This window comes from Trachypithecus francoisi, unplaced genomic scaffold (assembly GCF_009764315.1).
Source record: "Trachypithecus francoisi isolate TF-2019V2 unplaced genomic scaffold, Tfra_2.0 Lachesis_group4, whole genome shotgun sequence".
In the NCBI taxonomy this organism is placed as follows: Eukaryota; Metazoa; Chordata; class Mammalia; order Primates; family Cercopithecidae; genus Trachypithecus; species Trachypithecus francoisi.
This window is the reverse complement of record NW_022681469.1, coordinates 127,682,188-127,701,906: the sequence shown is the minus strand read 5'-3', so window position 1 is coordinate 127,701,906 and position 19,719 is coordinate 127,682,188. Positions and strand designations below refer to the sequence as shown.

Sequence of the window (19,719 nt, the reverse complement as noted above, 5' to 3'; positions counted from 1 at the left end):
CTTAACTTTAGCCAAACCAAACTATACTCCATTCTGATAGGATAGTTTTTTCTGAACTAGGGAGGAGGTAAATTCACTCACAGCCCAATCAAGGAGGCAGTTTAGTGTGACTAACACCAGAAACTTCCAGATGCAGAGAAGTTGGGTAGGAATCCTCCCTCCATCACTCACAGTTACTTTTTCAACCTGTAAAGTTCTTAGAACACTGCCTGATACAAAATAAGCATTTTGCAGACATAGGGCTATAGCACACCTCTAGATCACTGCAGCTTAGCATTACCTGGAATATTACTGGAAATTCAGAATTTAAGGTCCTATTTCAGACTTACAAGAGTCAGAATCTGCATTTTAATCATGATCCCCTTATAATTCAAATGTAACTTAAAAGTTTTAAAAAGTCAAAAGGTTGAGAAGCACAGCTAGAAAGCACTTTTATATTACATTCTGTTATCTGTTATAATTAACTGTCTTTTAAAAACCCACTCTGTTGTGCAACTCGAAGAAGTTAACATTTATTTTTAATAAAAGGCAAAGCATTATCATGGAATCAACATTCCTCCATTAGTGATTTCTTGCCATACCTTATTCTAAGGCAGCAGCAACTAAGGCCAAAAGTTATAGAGGACTGCCATCTAGTGTTAGTTCATTTTGATGCACACACAAAATATTGCACCCCTCTTCCCCCACTGCCTTTCCATACTTTAAATAGCACATTTGCTTAAAACAGTGTTGGGCTTTAGTTTTGTTTAATTCCTTTATTGAGACATGATCACCAAACAATAATTCCATAAGATGCCATATGAAATAGAGGAAAGGAGAAAACAAGGATTTTTAGGTTTCTTTTTTAAATAAGATCAACTACAGGGAAGTTTTCCACTTAAAAGAATCACCCACCCCCTCCTAGAAAGGTGCACATTAAATATACATTAAAGACATCAGGCTTAGAAAGTGGGCTTTCTTATGAAATGTACAAGTCTAGGAGTCTTACTTTCTTCTTCCTAAGTTCTATACTTTTTACAATTTATTTATACAGTATTTAAGGAAGAAAGCTACTTTCATACTGGAAAAAAAACATTTTACAAGTGTCTGACTTAATAACTCAACCTCTCCCCTCTATCCTAAGGAAATAATCAGAAATGTAGATAAAGATTTATGTAAAAAGATGTTCATTCATAGCTTTGTCAGAAGCGTCGGAACCAGAGTGACTCCATCTTGAATAGGGCCTGGGTAAAATGAGGCTGAGACCTACAGGGCCGCATTCCCAGAAGGTTAGACATTCAAAGTCACAGGGTAAGACAGGAGGTTGGCACAAGGTACAGGTCACAAACACCTTATTGATAAAACAGTATGTGGTAAAGAAGTCGGCCAAAACCCACCAAAACCAAGATGGCGACCAAAGTGACCTCTGGTTGTCCTCACTACTCATTATCGCTAATTATAATACATTAGCATGCTAAAAGACACTCCCACCAGTGCCACGCCAATTGACAAACGCCATGGCAACATCAGGGAGTTACACTGCATGGTCTAAAAAGGGGAGGAAACCTCAGTTCTGGGGGAAATTGCCTACCCTTTTCCTGGAAAACTTATGAATAATCCATCTCTTGTTTAGCATATAATCAATAAATAATCATAAAATAGCCAATCAGCAGCCCTCAGGGCTGCTCTGTCAATGGGGTAGCCATTCTTTTATTCCTTTAGTTTGTTAACAAACTTGCTGTCACTTTACTCTATGAACTTACCCTGAATTCTTTCTTGTTTGAGATCCACGAACCCTGTCTGCGGATCTGGATCAGGACCCCTTTCCAGTAACATTTTCCTGGCCAACCATGAAATAACGGTATGATGGAGACTACTGACTCTAAGGATATATAAACTGCAGAACCCACTGGCTGACTCTAGAGGCCAAACTTAGAAGATTTAAAGTCTCTCCTAAGACGGAATGGGTTAAAGGCCCCTCTTAATAAAAGCTGAGCATTCTTGACAAATGGGTTCGACACCCAACTTAGGAAGGTTAGAGTCCTTCTTAAGATTCAGGGGCTTAGAGGCCCTCTCAGTAAAATCCCTTTTGGATAAAAATGAATTCGGCATTATGGGATGTTAACCGCTATTCTCTCTGGATTAATCTGCCTTGCACTCTTTGCTGATGGCTGTGGGTTACAGGATTAGGCATGTACAGGATCACCAGACATGGGGAGCTTTTCTTTCTCACCAAAAGGGGAAACTTGAAAGCTGATGGGACTGCTGGAAAAGATCCCTTAGTGACTGACAAGCAACCACCTGAACTTTTGTTTAGTGTCACTGCAATGGGTGGGTCTTTCTCTGGCTTCCCTGAGCTCCTCATCTTCCCACCTCACTGCAGGCAATGCTTTTCTCCCTTCCCTTTCCTCTCTCTCTGTGTGCAAGCTGCTTGTAGGAATGGTAAAAATCACTACCTCTTGCAATGTTTTAATTAATGAGAAAAAGGATTTGTGAGGCTGGTCTTAAGCTATAGCGACTCTGGGGAACTTTCTGCTATAAATGTTTTCTACTGTATTCTGTCATAAAGAGGAGTACCTCTTTATGACACATAAGCCCGCTGTTCAAGCCAGCCCAGCAAACTAGTCAGTTACAAACTTTGCTGCAGGTTCCTGAAACAAACAAACAAAAAAATTGGATGAAGTTGCCTTCTTGTTTTGTTTTATGTCCTTGGGAGCTTGACCTTTTAAGTACATGGCAGTCCTTTCTCTTGTTCTCAGTCATCTGGAGGACAGGAGTTTTGGAGTTTATGTCAGAGCTAGCTCTAAAAATTATCTCAAGCAGTTAAAAGCCTTTGCAAGCTCAAAACTGACTGCTCTAGCTCCTTCTGGGAAGGGCAATGGAAACTGTCCAATGCTGTAGCTTAGTAAGTAAGGTTTATCGGTTTCACCTGTGAGGTTACTTTTATTAAAGTTCAAAAGCCAGAAATATAACCTGTTTGGCCTGGTTAAAGTAGAGTAACAAGAGGCTTATAAGAAATTTTTTTAAAGGACACTATGGTTAAAAGTCAACTTACTTAAAAGCAGATACCCAAGTTATGCATACATTTTAAAGGCCTTTATGTTTTTTTCCTCTTCCTGGATTGTGTTTTTCTGGAAAAGGGGATTGTGTTTTTTCTTGTCAGTCAACTGAATTGTTTTTCTCCATTTTGTCTTCTTTTGACACTCTTGATGCACAAGAGAAGACCTAAGATAATATCTGACAGCTTGGGACACCTTAGGAAGAACAGAGGAGGTACTGCAGACCCCATTTTGGGAGGTAAAAAAAGGACTTCTGTTTCCCTTATGGAACCCCAAGAATTGAAAATAGATAGATCCCTCTCACATTTTTCACTTTTGGGGGTATTAGAAATTACTTCACATTATGAGAGATTTCATGTGTAATAACTAGGTGGGAAATACACTTTGGGGGATAGCTAATGGAAGTTATGGGGGGACACTCAGCTTTTTCCATGTTTGGATCAGAGAAGTATGCTCCTGGCCACCTAGAAGGTATGAAAATGTCCCCATCCCCTACGGAGAGACAAGACTCCCATGGGAGATGGGCTGATACCCATTCCTTTTTTGGGATCCAGGATCTGGTATAAAAATGGAACCCTTAATTTTGGGGGATCTGTTTTGCCTTCCACCTATACCTATTTATTAGGGCTAGAAACTGAATGCTTTAAAGGGAAACTTAGAAATTGGCAAATGAAAAATCTTACAACTACTGGATCTTCTTTTGTCCGTGTATTTATATGTGGTGTGTGTGTGTGATGTTTATACATATATATATATATAAGTTCTGATTAATTGGTTTAAAAATAATAAGCACTTAAATATTGTTTAAAAAATTAAGACTATAATGCCTTTTAGTTCACTTGACTTAAGTAATCTTTGGGAAATAAAAACACAGCTTTAAAGATTATTAGTAAAATAAAGACATTTGGTCTAAATTAGGCAGGTCAGATATTAGGTTTGATAAATGCTTTAAGGCCATAAACTGCTTCTTTGACTCTTGAAAATTGTTCAACTTAACTGCTGTGGAGCCATTAGATTTTAAGTAAGGCCTGCGGACATGTGGAGTTAGCCACATCCCCTAACTATACATGAAAGAGTCAGACATTATCTGCACTTCGGTCTGGTGCCCTAGGCTCCACACTTGGTACATAATTAAAATCATGTACTTACCAGGTTTTTCACCAAAAGTTAAGTTTCTAAGAGTTAACAGTGTAACATGTAATTGAGACTACTAGAGAAGCAGTTTTACATGCAAGGTATGTAAGGAAAATGAAATGTGCTCTTGAAAAAGGATTATAAGGCATGGGAATGTGGATTTTTTTCTTTTTGCCTACTTTAGAAGGTTAAAGGATTATTTTTTGTTTTGTTTTGTTTTGTTTGAGACAGAGTCTCGTTCTGTCACCCAGGCTGGAGTGCAGTGGTGCAATCTCGGCTCACTGCAAGCTCCCCATCCCAGGTTCACGCCATTCTCCCTCCTCAGCCTCCTGGGTAGCTGGGACTACAGGCACCCACAACCACACCCGGCTAATTTTGTTTTTGTATTTTTAGTAGAGACGGGGTTTCACCATGTTAGCCACTATGGTCTCGATCGCCTGACCTCATAATCCGCCCACCTCGGCCTCCCAAAGTGCTGGGTTTACAGGCATGAGCCACTGCACCCAGTCAAGGACTGTTTTAAGTTAGATGGGAAAAAGCCGAAGGTTTGAACAAGTTGTGGAAGGTCGGTGAAGAATTAATCTTGTAAAAGACATTCTGTGGGCCGGGCGCGGTGGCTCAAGCCTGTAATCCCAGCACTTTGGGAGGCCGAGACGGGCGGATCACGAGGTCAGGAGATCAAGACCATCCTGGCGAACACGGTGAAACCCCGTCTCTACTAAAAAAATACAAAAAACTAGCCGGGCGAGGTGGCGGGCGCCTGTAGTCCCAGCTACTCGGGAGGCTGAGGCAGGAGAATGGCGTAAACCCGGGAGGCGGAGCTTGCAGTGAGCTGAGATCCGGCCACTGCACTCCAGCCCGGGCGATAGAGCGAGACTCCGTCTCAAAAAAAAAAAAAAAAAAAAAAAAGACATTCTGTGAGTGAACATATTGGCTAAAGTTAAAGGTGTATTATTCTGTTTTTCCATAAATTGGACACTGGAATAAAAGCACAACAGGTTTTTCTTAGAGCACTGATCTGCTTTCTAATAACAACAAAAAAAAAGGTATAAAGGGTTATACACAAGGTTTATAAGAATCTTATGATCAAACTAATTAAAATTGTATAGTTTTGTCCATAAGGTTTTATTAAGAATTGGGTTTGACATCAATAATGTACTAATGCAAAGGTGAAAACTGGCTTTCTGTCTCAAACAAGATTTTCAAGTTATATTAAAAATAATAAAAGATTTGGCTGAGCATGGTGCCTCATGCCTGTAATCCCAGCACTTTGGGATTTCCAGGTATAAAGAAGTATATAGAACTGTCTCACCTATTACTCTCTAGAGGTTTGCTAGGGCTATTAGGTTCAATTTCTCATATTAGAAATGTCTTGCCTATCCTTTAGTCCCATCTGCTGGAGGCTCCTTGCACCCTTCTTGTACTTCGTCCACTCTGGCAGCTCCCCTGGAGGAGATCTAAGTCCCTCTTGGCACCAGCATGCTGGTACAAATCGTACAGCAGGATCCACCCTAAGCCATATGAGGTGAGCACGGAATCGCAGATAGGACCCACTCACTCCACACAGCAGTAGTGCTTAGTACCATTCACACAAGCAGCACCACAAGTAGGAGAGATTGTGGTCATTCAGACGCACATTCAGCCCCTGAATATTGCAAGCAGCAAGGAAATACTTTGTTGCCTTTATGATGTATCTTACCTTGCTCTGTGCACAGAGTGACCTGGTTGCCGCAGTATATGAGGATCCTTTCCCCCAGGTCGCCAGCCAGTTTCTTTCTGCATTGCTGAGAGTCTGGGTTTATTTGTCACACTGGGTGGGTCCCCAGTCTCTCACCCTTAGGCTACCGCAACAAGGCAGTGGGACATGTCTCCCCACAAGAGGCAACGGGAGACCCGTTCTCCAGGGGAGACCACCAGATTGTTACAAACAAATGCTCGTTCCTCTGTGCCGAAAAGAAGAACTAGCGCTCAGATAAAGAATTTTCTCGATCGGGCACAGTGGCTCACACCTGTAATCCTAGCACTTTGGAAGGCTGAGGCAGGAGGATCACGAGGTAAGGAGACTGAGAACATCCTGGCCAACATGGTGAAACCCCGTCTCTACTAAAAATACAAAAATTAGCTGGGCGTGATGGTGTATGCCTGTAATCCCAGCTACTTGGGAGGCTGAAGTAGAAGAATTGCTTGAACCTGGGAGTCAGAGGTTGCAGTGAGCCAAGATCACACCACTGCACTCCAGCCTGATGACAGAGCAAGACTCTGTCTCAAAAACAAAAAAGAATTTTCTCAGCAAGGCAATTTTATATCTATAGAAGGGTGCGACTCGCAGATGGAGCAATGGCGGGAATACACCTGAACAAGGGAGGGGAAGGGATTCTTATTCCTGAAGCAGGTAGCCCCTACTGCTGTGTGGTTCCCCTATTGGCGGGGGTTGGACCGCACAGTCTAAGCTAATTCTGACTGGCTATTTTAAAGAGAACAGGCGTAGGAGCCAGAGTGGCAGGGTGAGCAGTTTGGTGGGAAAGATGGTTATGGAACAGGTAACTAAAGGTGACTTAGGTCAGAGCAGGCGACCAGGGTGACTGAGGTCAAAGCAGGTGACCACGATAAATCAGGACAGAGCAGGTGACCAGGGGAACAGATGTAAACTACTGATTAAAACTGGTGGAAAAGGCTATTTACTGAAACTACAAGCAAATTAAACTTTAAAATGGAGGTCAAAGAACTGAACATACTGACAGACTGATTCTTTGAAGAGAAATTTAGAACTCACTGTATCCAACAGGGTTAACTTGATCTGATAATAAAATTAAGAGTACACTGCAATCTATATAATAGCAGTCCCCAACCTTTTTGGCATCAAGGACCAGCTTTGTGGAAGACATTTTTTCCACAGACCAAGAATGGGGAACACTCAGCACATTACATTTATTGTGCACTTTATTTCTATTATTATTACATTGTAATATATAATGAAATTATCGTACAACTCAACACAACGTAGGATCAGTAGAAGCCCTGAGCTTGTTTTCCTGCAACTAGATGGTCCCATCTTGGTGTGATGGGAGGCAAGAACAGATGATCAGGCATTAGATTTGCATAAGAGCACACAACCTAGATCCCTCGCATGCACAGTTCACAATAGAGTGTGTGCTCCTATGAGAATCTAATGCACCGGGATCTGACGGGAGATGGAGCTCAGGCTAATGCAAGCAATGGGGAGTGGCCGTAAATACAGATGAAGCTTTGCTCTCTCACCTCCTGCTGTGCAACCCAGTTCCTAACAGGTCATGGACCACTACACGTCTGTAGGTCGGGGTCTGGGGACCCCCGCTATATAACATTTGATGTGATCTAAAGAACCACTGTTATGCTATCAAAAAACACTTTTATTTGACCAAAGCACTTTTTTCTCATGTCATAATTTTTTTATGATGTATAGAATTTAACAATTTGCTTCTTGGAGATTCGGTAGGGGAAAGTGAATTGAAAATAGCTAATTAAACAAGGGAGGCCTAGGTTCCTGAATCAGGTCAGACATTTTTTCAAAGAACAGTAAAAATCAGTTCTAAAAGCTGAGGAAGCACTTCACTGACAGACTCTCTTCTCATCTAAATTTCTCTCTTCATCTAACTCTAGAAACCTCCTTATTGTTCAAGTAATCCAAACATTCCTGTTACTCGAGCAGTCCTCCCACCTAACTAAGTGTTTTGTTTCATATCACTTCAGTTATGCAAAGTATTTATTTGCACATCAACACCAAAAATATCCCTGATGCTGCTTGGTATACTCAAATTCAACTATTTCTTGTCTTTGGATGTATTAATACAAAATAACTGAGTTCACACGAATGAATCATACTTCCAAAATAAAGTCATTTTCTCATGTTGCTAAGGAAAAATATAATGCAACAGCTAAACAATAAACTCATAAAACATGAGTTCAGGAAGAGCTAAGATATTATAAAATCCCTAGTTACATGCTCTGCAGGTGGCACAGGAACATAGATACATACGCACACAGAGTCACACAATCACATGGGTAAGTGTCACCACCTGGCTTCCTATCCTCAATCCAGCTCCTCTACCACCCTGTCATGGTGCAGGGAGAGAAGTTGGTTTGGAAATAAGAGCCCTCCCACGCCAACAGCAAGAGTGTACACAAGCAAGCACCAAGCCCTGGTGATTCTGGAAGCTCTGAGACTGAGTGGACACAATGAAGGTGGCCTTTGTGCTAATTAGAAAAAGACAACCCTCTGCCAAGGTGGGAGGAACCCAGTCTCACTGAGCCAGTACTAGATAAAGGTGATGCCTTTGTGAAACATAGAAAAATCACCCCTTCCTCTGGGTAGATTTACTCCAAGCCAGAAAGCATGGCTTGATGAGCAGGATCAAGTCTGTATTTCAGCCCCACATCCCCTGCTCTTCCAGCTGCCCTGTGCAGAAACAACCCACACAAGCCTGTGCAGCAGCCCTGGATATGGGTAGAGTGGACAGAGGTGTTTGCAGCTTTATCCTGCCTATAGCAGGTAGAGCAGTGACTTCCTGTCAATGAGGTCAACCATCTTTTCCACTGAGAGAGACAGTCATGTACCACAGTTCCATCACACACAAAAAAAGCTCAGTTTCAGTCAGCTTATACATAAAAGAGAAAATCTGTAGAAAAGGCAGTTTTAGAAATGTCTCTATAGACCATATAAAAATGTGCTGGTTATATAAAAATCAAAGACATCCGATGTTTAAAGTTTTCTTTTTTTATTACTTTGATTGGGTATTTGGTCTCCCATCCGAGTAGTAACCAGGCCCGACCCTGATTAGCTTCCAAGATCACACAAGATCAGGCACGTTCAGGGTGGTATGGCCACAGACTTGCTTGGACATTTGGATACAAAGGTTTCAATAAAATGTCTATTTTAACTCTTTCTGAGAGTCAAACCACTTAATCCTCTGTTTTATATGACCAAATATTCTAAATCTGTCACTTGAAATAGCATACTCATGATTAAAAGCAAATTACCTTTTATACCACCAAATGATCCATAGGTCATATTGCAAGCTGTTCTCTGAAGATTATGTTCATACATCAATTTCATCTGATATTGGTTCCCATGTTCCACATTACCCAAAGTTCCTAAGGAAAAAAAAAGGATTACTTTGTATTTGTGTACACTAAAAAGCTTAATTTGTTCTCATCCACTACTCCAATTCTAAGTAATTCAATTTTAGGGAAATTATAATGGCAAAGCACTAAAATATTATGTATTGTGAAAAATTAGCATACTGATGACACAGAAAGCCAGTACAGTTAAAACAATTTACATCTCAGCTAAATTACACCATTAGACAAAATACTACCCTGGAGAACATTTTATATTCTATTTTTATTAGACAGATTATATCTGAGTAAAGTGTAATTATTTAAATAACAACAAAACCCTCTAATTTCAGCTCTGAAATAAATAAGTTATCTGCATTTATAAACACTAATAGAGCAAAGAAATGACTCAAAGTGTCTAAGAAAAAAAAATCTCCAATACTTTCAAGCAATTAATGTTCCTGCCCCAACTCTCAAAATACTCAAGCCCCTAATTTTATTCTAATTAACTGAGAAATTTTCTAAGCTTCCCTCAAGAAGTAAATAGGAAATTTTTTTTTTTTTTTTTTTTTTTTTTTTTTTTTTGAGATGGAGTCTCATACTGTCACCCAGGCTGGAGTGCAGTGGTGCAATCTCCGCTCACTGCAAGCTCCAACTCCCGGGTTCACGCCATTCTCCTGGCTCAGCCTCCCAAATAGCTGGGATTACAGGTGCCTGCCACCACAACTGGCTAATTTTTTGTATTTTTAGTAGAGACGGGGTTTCAACGTGTTAGCCAGGATGGTCTCGACCTCCTGACCTTGTGATCCGCCTGCCTCAGCCTCCCAAAGTGCTGGGATTACAGGCGTGAGCCACCACACCTGGCCAGAAAATGTTTTTTATTTGAAGTCTGCCAAGAAGAATCTCCTTCCAAACACAGAAAAATACTCTGCATTTAATAGACTGCATGTGCCTCACTTTCTAGTTCTTTTCAAATGAGAAAAGAGTATTTGTCTGTATTTTATAGATATAGAGCAAGAATATTATGATTAAAAGATGTGTTAGAAAGCAAAAGGATTCAGAAAGCAACTTTCTCCATAAAGAATCATCATTCGTTAATCCAAAATGTAAAAGTTAAGGAAATTTTTAAATTATCATAAAGCAAATGCAATAGTCCTCAAACTGGGTAGTACTCAATCACTAAAAACATCTAAATATATACGTATGTGTACTTATTTATTTATAAATTTATATAGGAGCATTTATTTGTTTTGGGTTTGTTTGTCCAGAAGAATTTACCAACATACACTGAGATTGTAAGAATATATTTTTATTTCCATTTTAGAATAGAAGCACCCTAAGTTCAAATAAAATTTACAGAAATTTCCCCAAAATCACACAGTATTCAAGGTAGAGAACTGAGTATTCAAACCAGACCTTTAGAACCTAAACCAAATCTTTAGAACCAGGCACTATGTATTGTATCCTGCTGCCCAGTTGTCCACCATTTAACAACTTTCAGGGAATGTGGTCCTCGCACTCTGTAAAGATTTTACTCTCCATGGATCCTGTCAATGACAATTTCCCCAAAGAAAACAGTTTCAAGAATATGTCTTTTCCACTGCAGGGTATCAGAATACGCCACCTCAAACAGGACTCTTTGGCATATGGATTATGTTGAGCTAAAGGCCATAGGGAACTAGTCAGAAAAGATCTAAAAACGGGTCATCATTTAAAAAAGAAATCTCCATTTATTAAAAAAAAGTTTCCCTCCCTTGTATCAGGAAGAGGAGTACCCTTAGCTCTTTTCAATGGAGAAGGCCTCAACTTAAATCACCATAACAAACTTTACTAAGCAACCCTTGTTTACCACACTTTTTCTGGTCACCTTCCCATAACTTGCCTTCTGTGTAAAGAAGCCCAAAACCCATTTTCTTTCATTTCACCTAAAATGCTATGTTAGCCCAAGGTCCAACTACCCTTTTGAGTCACTCATTGTGGAATACTCCCATGTGTACATGAGCAATGCATATGTTAATAAATTTCTGTTTGTTTTTCCTCTTGCTAATTAGTCTTTGGCCAGTCTAATTTATAAAGCCCCAGCTGAAGAGCCTAAGATGAGTAAAGATTTTTTTTTCCCTCCCTTTTGCCTTTCTCAGCCTGGCCAATCATAGTAGCTGACATTCAGCCAATCATAGGAAGCCTAGTGATCAGACCATGTTCAAGCAAAGTAAATGCTGAGCTGCCAGGAATTAAGCTGTTTCTGTACCTCACTTGCATTGTCTATCCATAAATGTTGCCTGCTCATGTTGAAGAACAGAGCACTCTGAATCTCCTCTGGTGGTTGTGAGGGCTGCCCAACACCTGAGGTATTCTTTGCTCAATTAAAGTCCGTTAAATTTAAATTGCCTTAAGTTTGTCTTGTAATACTCAAAAGAGGAAAAATCATCAGGGGAGGATTTCTTGAAGGAGAATAATTTCTACTCAGTTCCATGCCCCCCACAAGTGGTTAACTAACAGTAGTTTTTTTTTTTTTTTTTTTTTTTTTTTTTTTTTTTTTTTTTTGGAGACAGAGTCTCACTCTGTTGCCCAGGATGGAGTTCAGCGGCTCTATTTCCACACACTGCACTCTGACTCCTGGGTTCAAGTGATTCTCCTGCCTCAGCCTCCCGAGTAGCTGGGATTACAGGCGCCCGCCACCACACCTGGCTAATTTTTGTATTTTTAGTAGAGACAGGGGTTCCCCGTGTTGGCCAGGCTGGTTTCAAACCCCTGACCTCAGGTGATCCACCCACTTCGGCCTCCCAAAGTGCTGGGATTATAGGCGTGAGCCACCGTGCCCGGCCAATAATAGATTTTATACACCAATAGAATAAGAAACAAAGATAAAGGCTTAAATTCGCCTGCTGACCTTGATGGAGGATGAAGGTTTTCTGGATTCTAAATGGTAGTAAAATCAGTGAGGTGCCAGGAAGCTGAGGAGGCATCACAACCAAAACAGCCACATGGGTGAGGGAAACACATACGGTATTCATCTGAAGAGAGTTGTAACCTCCAAGAAACCAGAAAAAGCAGCTCCAGGAGTCACCTGGTTTATCCCTACAGAAATTGCAAATTTCATTCTGAACTGTTAAATCAAGGTTAGCCTAAAGCTGCCTCCTTACATATTTTAAGTTCAGCCTAAAGGTTTCCTTTGTGCATAGTGAATTATAACATAAATGGAGGTGTAAACAGACTGTAACCTTCCCTTGTGCCAATCATCGAGTTTTGGTCAAAGGCAGCCAGCTGATCAAACTGTGTTCAAATGGGGTGAACGCTGAGTTGTAACCAATTCAGCTGTTTCTGTATCTCATTCCATTTTCTGTACATCTCTTTCATTTTTCTGCCTATAAATCTTCTACTACATGGCTGGCTGCACTGGAGTCTCTCTGAGCCTACTCTGGCTCAAGAGGCTGCCCAACTCACAAATTGTTCTTTGTTCAATTAAATGCTGTTAAATTTAATTTGGCTAAGGTTTTTCTTTTAACAGATGGTGTCAGAAGTGGGATCCAAAGTAGAGCTTCTAACAACCCCCACGAGAGCTGAGTGACCAAGCGAGGTACTCACTAGGCCTATTGTGTCCATTGCTCTCTCACAGCAACTGGGGATTGTGGTAAGTTCTCTCTCAGATTCAGAAGCTCCACATATTTGTGTTTTGAGCTCTCCAAGTTTATTTGAGCAAATTTCTGATCCAGACTGGGTTTGGAAGTCATGGCAGAAACTGGACTGGGTCTAGCATCAGACTGAATCCAATAAGTATCTTGTATCCAGTTGGGGGCTTCTTATATCTGACTAGGTCAAAAAGAAACTGGTAGTAAATGGAAATATTGCAGGGGGTATAAACTTTGGCTTTTGGAAATTTGCAGAAATGTCTGTGTTCTACTCCCTTTGTTTCATTTTGCTTGCACACTTAGGTAGGGAAAAGTCATTGGCTAGGTTGACCTAGGAGGTCTGAGAGCCAAAGCCAATATTTGAGGTAAAAATGGGAACCTTAGTTTCTGAAGAACTGAGTACCTTCCAGCTTATATGTGCATAAGTATTAGGCCCCGGCAGCAGCAAAGTCTTACAGAAATGGCAAAATCTTACTAAAGATAAGTTACAAATGTGGAGTGTTCCAAATGAACAACACTGCACCAAAGATGTACATTTGAAAATGAAGATACCCCAAATAGTCTCATCTAGGGATGCCTATTGACCTGCAGAAGCTTCTAAAATTTTTCAATTTTTTTTCTTTTTTGAGATGGAGTCTCACTCCATTTTTGTATTTTTAGTAGAGATGGGGTTTCACCATGTTAGCCAGGATGGTCTCAACCTCCTGACCTCGTGATCTGCCCCCCTCAGCCTCCCAAAGTTCTGGGATTACAGGCGTGAGCCCCCTAGCCGGCCAAATTTTTCAATATTTTTATTAAAAGACTTTATTAAAGGTAAATAAAAAGCTTAAGCAACTAATTGATAAGAAAAATTAAATGTGCTAATCTTTTGGCTTAGTTACTATCCTGACCCAAAGGTGAAAAGAAAGTTATCCTAGATAAAGTGTTTATAAAAGGCAGGCCTTCAGGCAAAATAGGCTTGCTTCTTTTTCAGATGCAACCACGCTGAGTCCAGGCATAGAGGATGCTTTCTTCACCCTACTCCTTAATGGGCTCCACTCTTAACTCAGTAATTTTTGCTAACAAACAGTAGCTACATTAAGAACACCTATTGAACTAAAATATGCCTTTCTGGAATTTAATCGGCTATCTTGAAACCCTTCTGTAAAAGAAATGTACATCTATTAACGAAACCACCATTTTTAAGGATGTCTCTCTGTGTATATTAGAAACTCTTACCATTGTTTTAAGTTGGCATAAGTCATATCTTTGATTAAGGTGTCTTTCTGGCCATCTTGTCTTAACTGAATTTTTATGGGAGCACCATTTTTTCCTTGGTTTGAACAAATGATGATACAATATTTAGGCCTAAAATCTTAGCTATGTACTTATGGAATACAATCTTTGTTGTTTGGCCTAAGAGTTGTTATTTTAGAAATGCAAATTTGTTCCCTGGTTAACAATCGCTTAGGGCAATGAAACAAGTAACTGGAAGATTAACAGACCAAATAGGGAAAAGAAAAACTATTTAAAAGCCAGCAAATGAAAATCTTTCATGTCCGTGTGTGTTATGTGTCTGTGATAATATTTGGTAAATAAGGCTAATTCTAAAATTGTTGCTAAAATAGGAATGGCTTCAAAATTATCAGTTAAATATAACAAGATATTTGCTTGATTGACTGTGAGCTGTTTTTGGTTTAGAGCCTCTAGATTTGGGGGTCTGCGTAGATGGACATGACGAGGTCAAGAGGCATGTTCTTTTTTTTTTATTTAGAGACAGAGTCTTCCTCTGTCACCCAGGCTGGAGTGCAGTGGCGCAATCTCAGCTCACTGAAAGCTCTGCCTCCTGGGTTCAAGCCATTCTCCTGCCTCAGCCTCCCGAGTAGCTGGGACTACAGGTGCCTACCACCACGCCTGGCTAATTTTTTGTATTTTTTAGTAGAGACAAGGTTTCATGGTGTTAGCCAGGATGGTCTCGATCTGCCTCGGCCTCCCAAAGTGCTGGGATTACAGGTGTGAGAACCATGATCAGCCTAGAGGCATGTTCTTAGTGCCTAGACCACCAGCTACAAGCCAGAACTAAGCCCAATACGCTCCCTTCTCCTCTGCTTTTCTGCTTCCCTACTGGTTATTTGGGGAGGGGTTGAATCCTCCAGATACACTCTTCACAACTCTGTCTTCTGTTCTGACCTCTGCAACTGGTAAGTCAGGACTCAGAGAGGCCTTGACCTTCAATAGGCCTCCTGAGTAACACAAGGCTACCTGGTACCCAGAATGACTAAGGGAAGACATTAAGGACGGTACCTGTGCCATACTTTCAAAATTCTTTTCAGTAATTTAAAATCTTCAGGTCATGTTATGTTAAATTAAGTATAATCATAAAATGTCTGAGTCATTTGTAAGTTAAAATATTGAAATATTAATTATTAAACATAAGTTTGTCTATATATGTTGACATTATGTTTATATGATACAGAAAAACTACATATATTTAGATCTGTTAAAAAACAATAATTGGAAGAACAATCTTTCTAAAAAGATATAAAAATAGTTTTTATCTACAAATACTGATATAAAATTAGTTCAAAATTATTTTCTAGGGTTTTCATCAGAAATTAAGGTTACTAAGAGTTAAAATTTTAGACAGATTTGATAAATTTATTTATGAGATTTTATTAAAATTAGCTTTAGTATTTATAATACACTAACACAAAAGTAAAATTTGATTTCTCTTTTGAACAAAACTTTTGTGTAGCATTTATTAATAAGACACAGTAAAATATTTTCATTCATGCATTGAGTAAACTGCAAAAAGGAAAAAAAAAAAACAGGAGGAGAAAGAATAAACGGGTTCTATCATGCTGCCTTAGGTCTTATAATTGAAAGACTGAGTCTCTTCTATCAAAGAGTACAGTTTTTTCTTTTAAAAAAAAGAAAAGTCTTGTAAATATCACTTTGGCTAAATGAATGACCATTATTTTATGGTGACCTGTGATCCAATCTTAGTCAAGTGTTATAAAACCTTTGACAATTTGACGGGCTTCCCAAAATCAAATTTCAGGTCAAAATTAAGTCTCTTTCAACATCTGGGATGCTACAGAGGGCACCTGAAGCAGCCAAAAGAGAGATAAACATTATTTGAAAGGTTAAATTACACGGGAAGCACTGTCAAACAAGAAAAGATCTTTAATCTTCAAGTTATATTTTAATGAATATGTTACTAATATATGTTCCAAAATTATATGGGATTTCTAAAATTCTAGTATGTCTGGGCATATGCTATCAGTCATATTTATGGCTATTGTGTTAAGTTATTATAGGCCATATAAATGACAAAATTTCCTTGTCAATTGTGTCTTTAACTATAATCATTTAAAGTTATTTCCAGAGTTAATTGCTTAATTTTAATGCAGTTACTGAAAACTTTACAAGCACCCAAAATCCTAGAGTATCACATCTTTAAGGAGGTGCATGAAAGGATAGAAAGGACCCCGACAAGCACTCTTGAATATGGTTTTCTGGTAACTTTAGGATCGTATCATTTGGATGGGGTAAGAATTCCCAGAACTTAAGGCTGAGCGCAGTGGCTCACGCTTGTACTCCTAGCACTTTGGGAAGCCGAGGCAGGCGGATCACGAGGTCAGGAGTTTGAGATCAGCCTGGCCAACACAGTGAACCCCATCTCTTCTAAAAATACAAAAATTAGCTGGACGTGGTGGCAGGCACCTGTAATCCCAGCTACCCAGGAGGCTGAGGCAGGAGAGTCGCTTGAACCTGGGAGACAGAGGTTGCAGTGAGCCAAGATCATGCCACTGCACTCCAGCCTGGGCAACAGAGCTAGACTACAACTCAAAAAAAAAAAAAAAAAAAGAATTCCCAGAACTTTAATGAACAGACTGACTAGTTTATAAAACTGCAAACCCAAGCAGGACAAAAAGATTCAACACTAAGAAAATATTTTGCCAGATTTTCATGCTAAACCAGACAGTACTGAAATTGTTTATATATATGCAATGTGAACGAACTCCATGATCCAAGTCAAATTACCTAGAACTTTCAGTTATCAGAGGTGTAAATCTAAACTGGAGAAACAACTGTTATTTAAGAGGACACTGAGTCTAACATTAAGCATGGAGTCATGGAGAACCTGAACAGCCACTTTGTGCTTCCTGAGTCCTTAAAGCTTTTGTCATTAAAAGCTCTGCATTCTATGACTCATCATGGAAGAGATAAAATTATCCAAATTACAAAATGTATTAATTGGAATATGGCTGAATAGGAACAGCTCCGATCTGCAGCTCCCAGTGTGAGCGATGCAGAAGACGGGTGATTTCTGCATTTCCAAGTGAGCTACCTGGGTCATCTCACTGGGACTGGTTGGACAGTGGGTGCAGCCCATGGAGGGCAAGCCGAAGCGGGGACGGGATGGGGGGCGCATCACCTCACCCGGGAAGCGCAAGGGGTTGGGGGATTTCCCTTTCCTAGCCAAGGGAAGCCAGGACAGACTGTACGTGGAAAAATGGGACACTCCCACCCAAATACTGCCCTTTTCCAACGGTCTCAGCAAACAGCACACCAGGAGATTATATCCCACGCCTGGCTAGGTGGGTCCCATTCCCACAGAGCCTTGCTCACTACTAGTACAGCAGTCTGAGATCACCCTGCAAGATAGCAGTCTGACAAGGGGAGGGGCGTCAGCCATTGCTGAGGCTTAAGTAGGTAAACAAGGCGGCCAGGGGAAGCTTGAACTGGGTGGAGCCCACCGCAGCTCAGCAAGGCCTGCTGCCTCTGTAGACTCCACCTCTGGGGGCAGGGCATAGCTGAACAAAAGGCAGCAGAAACTTCTGCAGACTTAAAAGTCCATCTGACAGCTCTGAAGAGAGCTGTGGTTCTCCCAGCATGGTGTTTGGGCTCTGAAAACAGATAGACTGCCTCCTCAAGTGGGTCCCTGACCCCTGAGTAGCCTAACTGGGAGACACCTCCCAGTAAGGGCCGACTGACGCCTCATACAGGCAGGCGCCCCTCTGGGATGAAGCTTCCAGAGGAAGGATCAGGCAGCAATATTTGGTGTTCTGCAATATTTGCTGTTCTGCAACCTCCGCTGGTGATACCCAGGCAATCAGGATCTGGAGTGAACCTTCAGCATACTCCAACAGATCTGCAGCTGAGGGACCTGACTGTTAGAAGGAAAACTAACAAACAGAAAGGAACAGCATCAACATCAACAACAACAAAAAAAACCCATCTCTAGGTCACCAACATCAAAGACCAAAGGTAGATAAAACCACAAAGATGGGGAGAAACCAGAGCAGAAAAGCTGAAAATTCTAAAAACCAGAGTGCCTCTTCTCCTCCAAAGGATTGCAGCTCCTCGCCAGCAATGGAACCAAGCTTGGCAGAGAATGAGTTTGACAAGATGAAAGAAGTAGGCTTCAGAAGGTAGGTAATAACAAACTTCTCGGAGCTAAAGGAGGATAATCAAACCCATGGCAAGGAAGCTAAAAACCTTGAAAACAGATTAGATGAATGGCTAACTAGAATTAACAGTGTAGAAAAGACCTTAAATGACCTAATGGAGCTGAAAACCATGGCACAAGAACTACCTGACGCGTGCACAAGCTTCAACAGCCTATTCGATCAAGTGGAAGAAAGGGTATCAGTGATTGAAGATCAAATTAAAGAAATAAAGTGAGAAGAGAAGTTTAGATTAAAAGGAGTAAAAAGAAACGAACAAAGTCTCCAAGAAATATGGGACTATGTGAAAAGACCAAATCTATGTCTGACTGGTGTACCTGAAAGTGATAGGGAGAATGGAACCCAGTTGAAAAACACTCTGCAGGATGTTATCCAGGAGAACTTCCCCAACCTAGCAAGGCAGGCCAACATTCAAATTCAGGAAACAGAGAATGCCACAAAGATACTCCTCAAGAAGAGCAACTCCAAGACATAAATTGTCAGATTCACCAAGGTTGAAATGAAGGAAAAAATGTTAAGGGCAGCCAGAGAGAAAGGTCAGGTTACCCACAAAGGGAAGTCCATCAGACTAACAGCAAATCTCTCGGTAGAAACTCTACAAGCCAGAAGAGAGTGGGGGCCAATATTCAACATTCTTAAAGAAAAGAATTTTCAACCCAGAATCTCATATCCAGCCGAATTAAGCTTCACGAGTAAAGGAGAAATAAAATCGTTTACAGACAAGCAAATACTGAGCGATTTTGTCACCACCAGGCCTGCCTTAAAAGAGTTCCTGAAGGAACCACTAAACATGGAAAGGAACAACCAGTATCAGCCACTGCAAAAACATGCCAATTTGTAAAGACCATCAATGCTAGGAAGACACTGCATCAATTAACGAGCAAAATAACCAACTAACATCACGACAGGATTAAATTCACATATAACAATATTAACCTTAAACGTAAGTGGCCTAAATGACCCAATTAAAAGACACAGACTGGCAAATTGGAAAAAGCGTCCAGACCTATCAGTGTGCTGTATTCAGAAGACCCATCTCACATGCAGAGACACACACAGGCTCAAAATAAAGGGATGGAGGAAGATCTACCAAATAAACGGAAAGCAAAAAAAAGCAGGGGTTGCAATCCAAGTCTCTGATAAAACAGACTTTAAATCAACAAAGATCAAAGGAGACAAAGAAGGCCATTACATAATGGTAAAGGGATCAATTCAACAAGAAGAACTAACTCTCCTAAATATACATGCACACAATACAGGAGCACCCAGATTCATAAAGCAAGTTCTTAGAGACCTACAAACAGACTTAGACTCCCAGACCATCATAAGGTGAGACTTTAACACCCCACTATCAATATTAGACAGATTAAC

At 40.4% G+C, this 19,719-nt stretch overlaps 1 protein-coding gene across 9 annotated transcripts in view; it reads right to left on the bottom strand.

Annotated features, from left to right (window-relative positions):
- Positions 1-19,719, bottom strand: part of BBS9 (Bardet-Biedl syndrome 9) — a 602,892-nt gene that overhangs the window by 547,674 nt on the left and 35,499 nt on the right. For all 9 annotated transcript variants that reach the window (XM_033193464.1, XM_033193468.1, XM_033193466.1 and 6 more), the window contains one exon: positions 9,189-9,302. In XM_033193464.1, the coding sequence (XP_033049355.1) occupies positions 9,189-9,302 (114 nt within the window). The remainder of the gene's footprint in view (positions 1-9,188; positions 9,303-19,719) is intronic.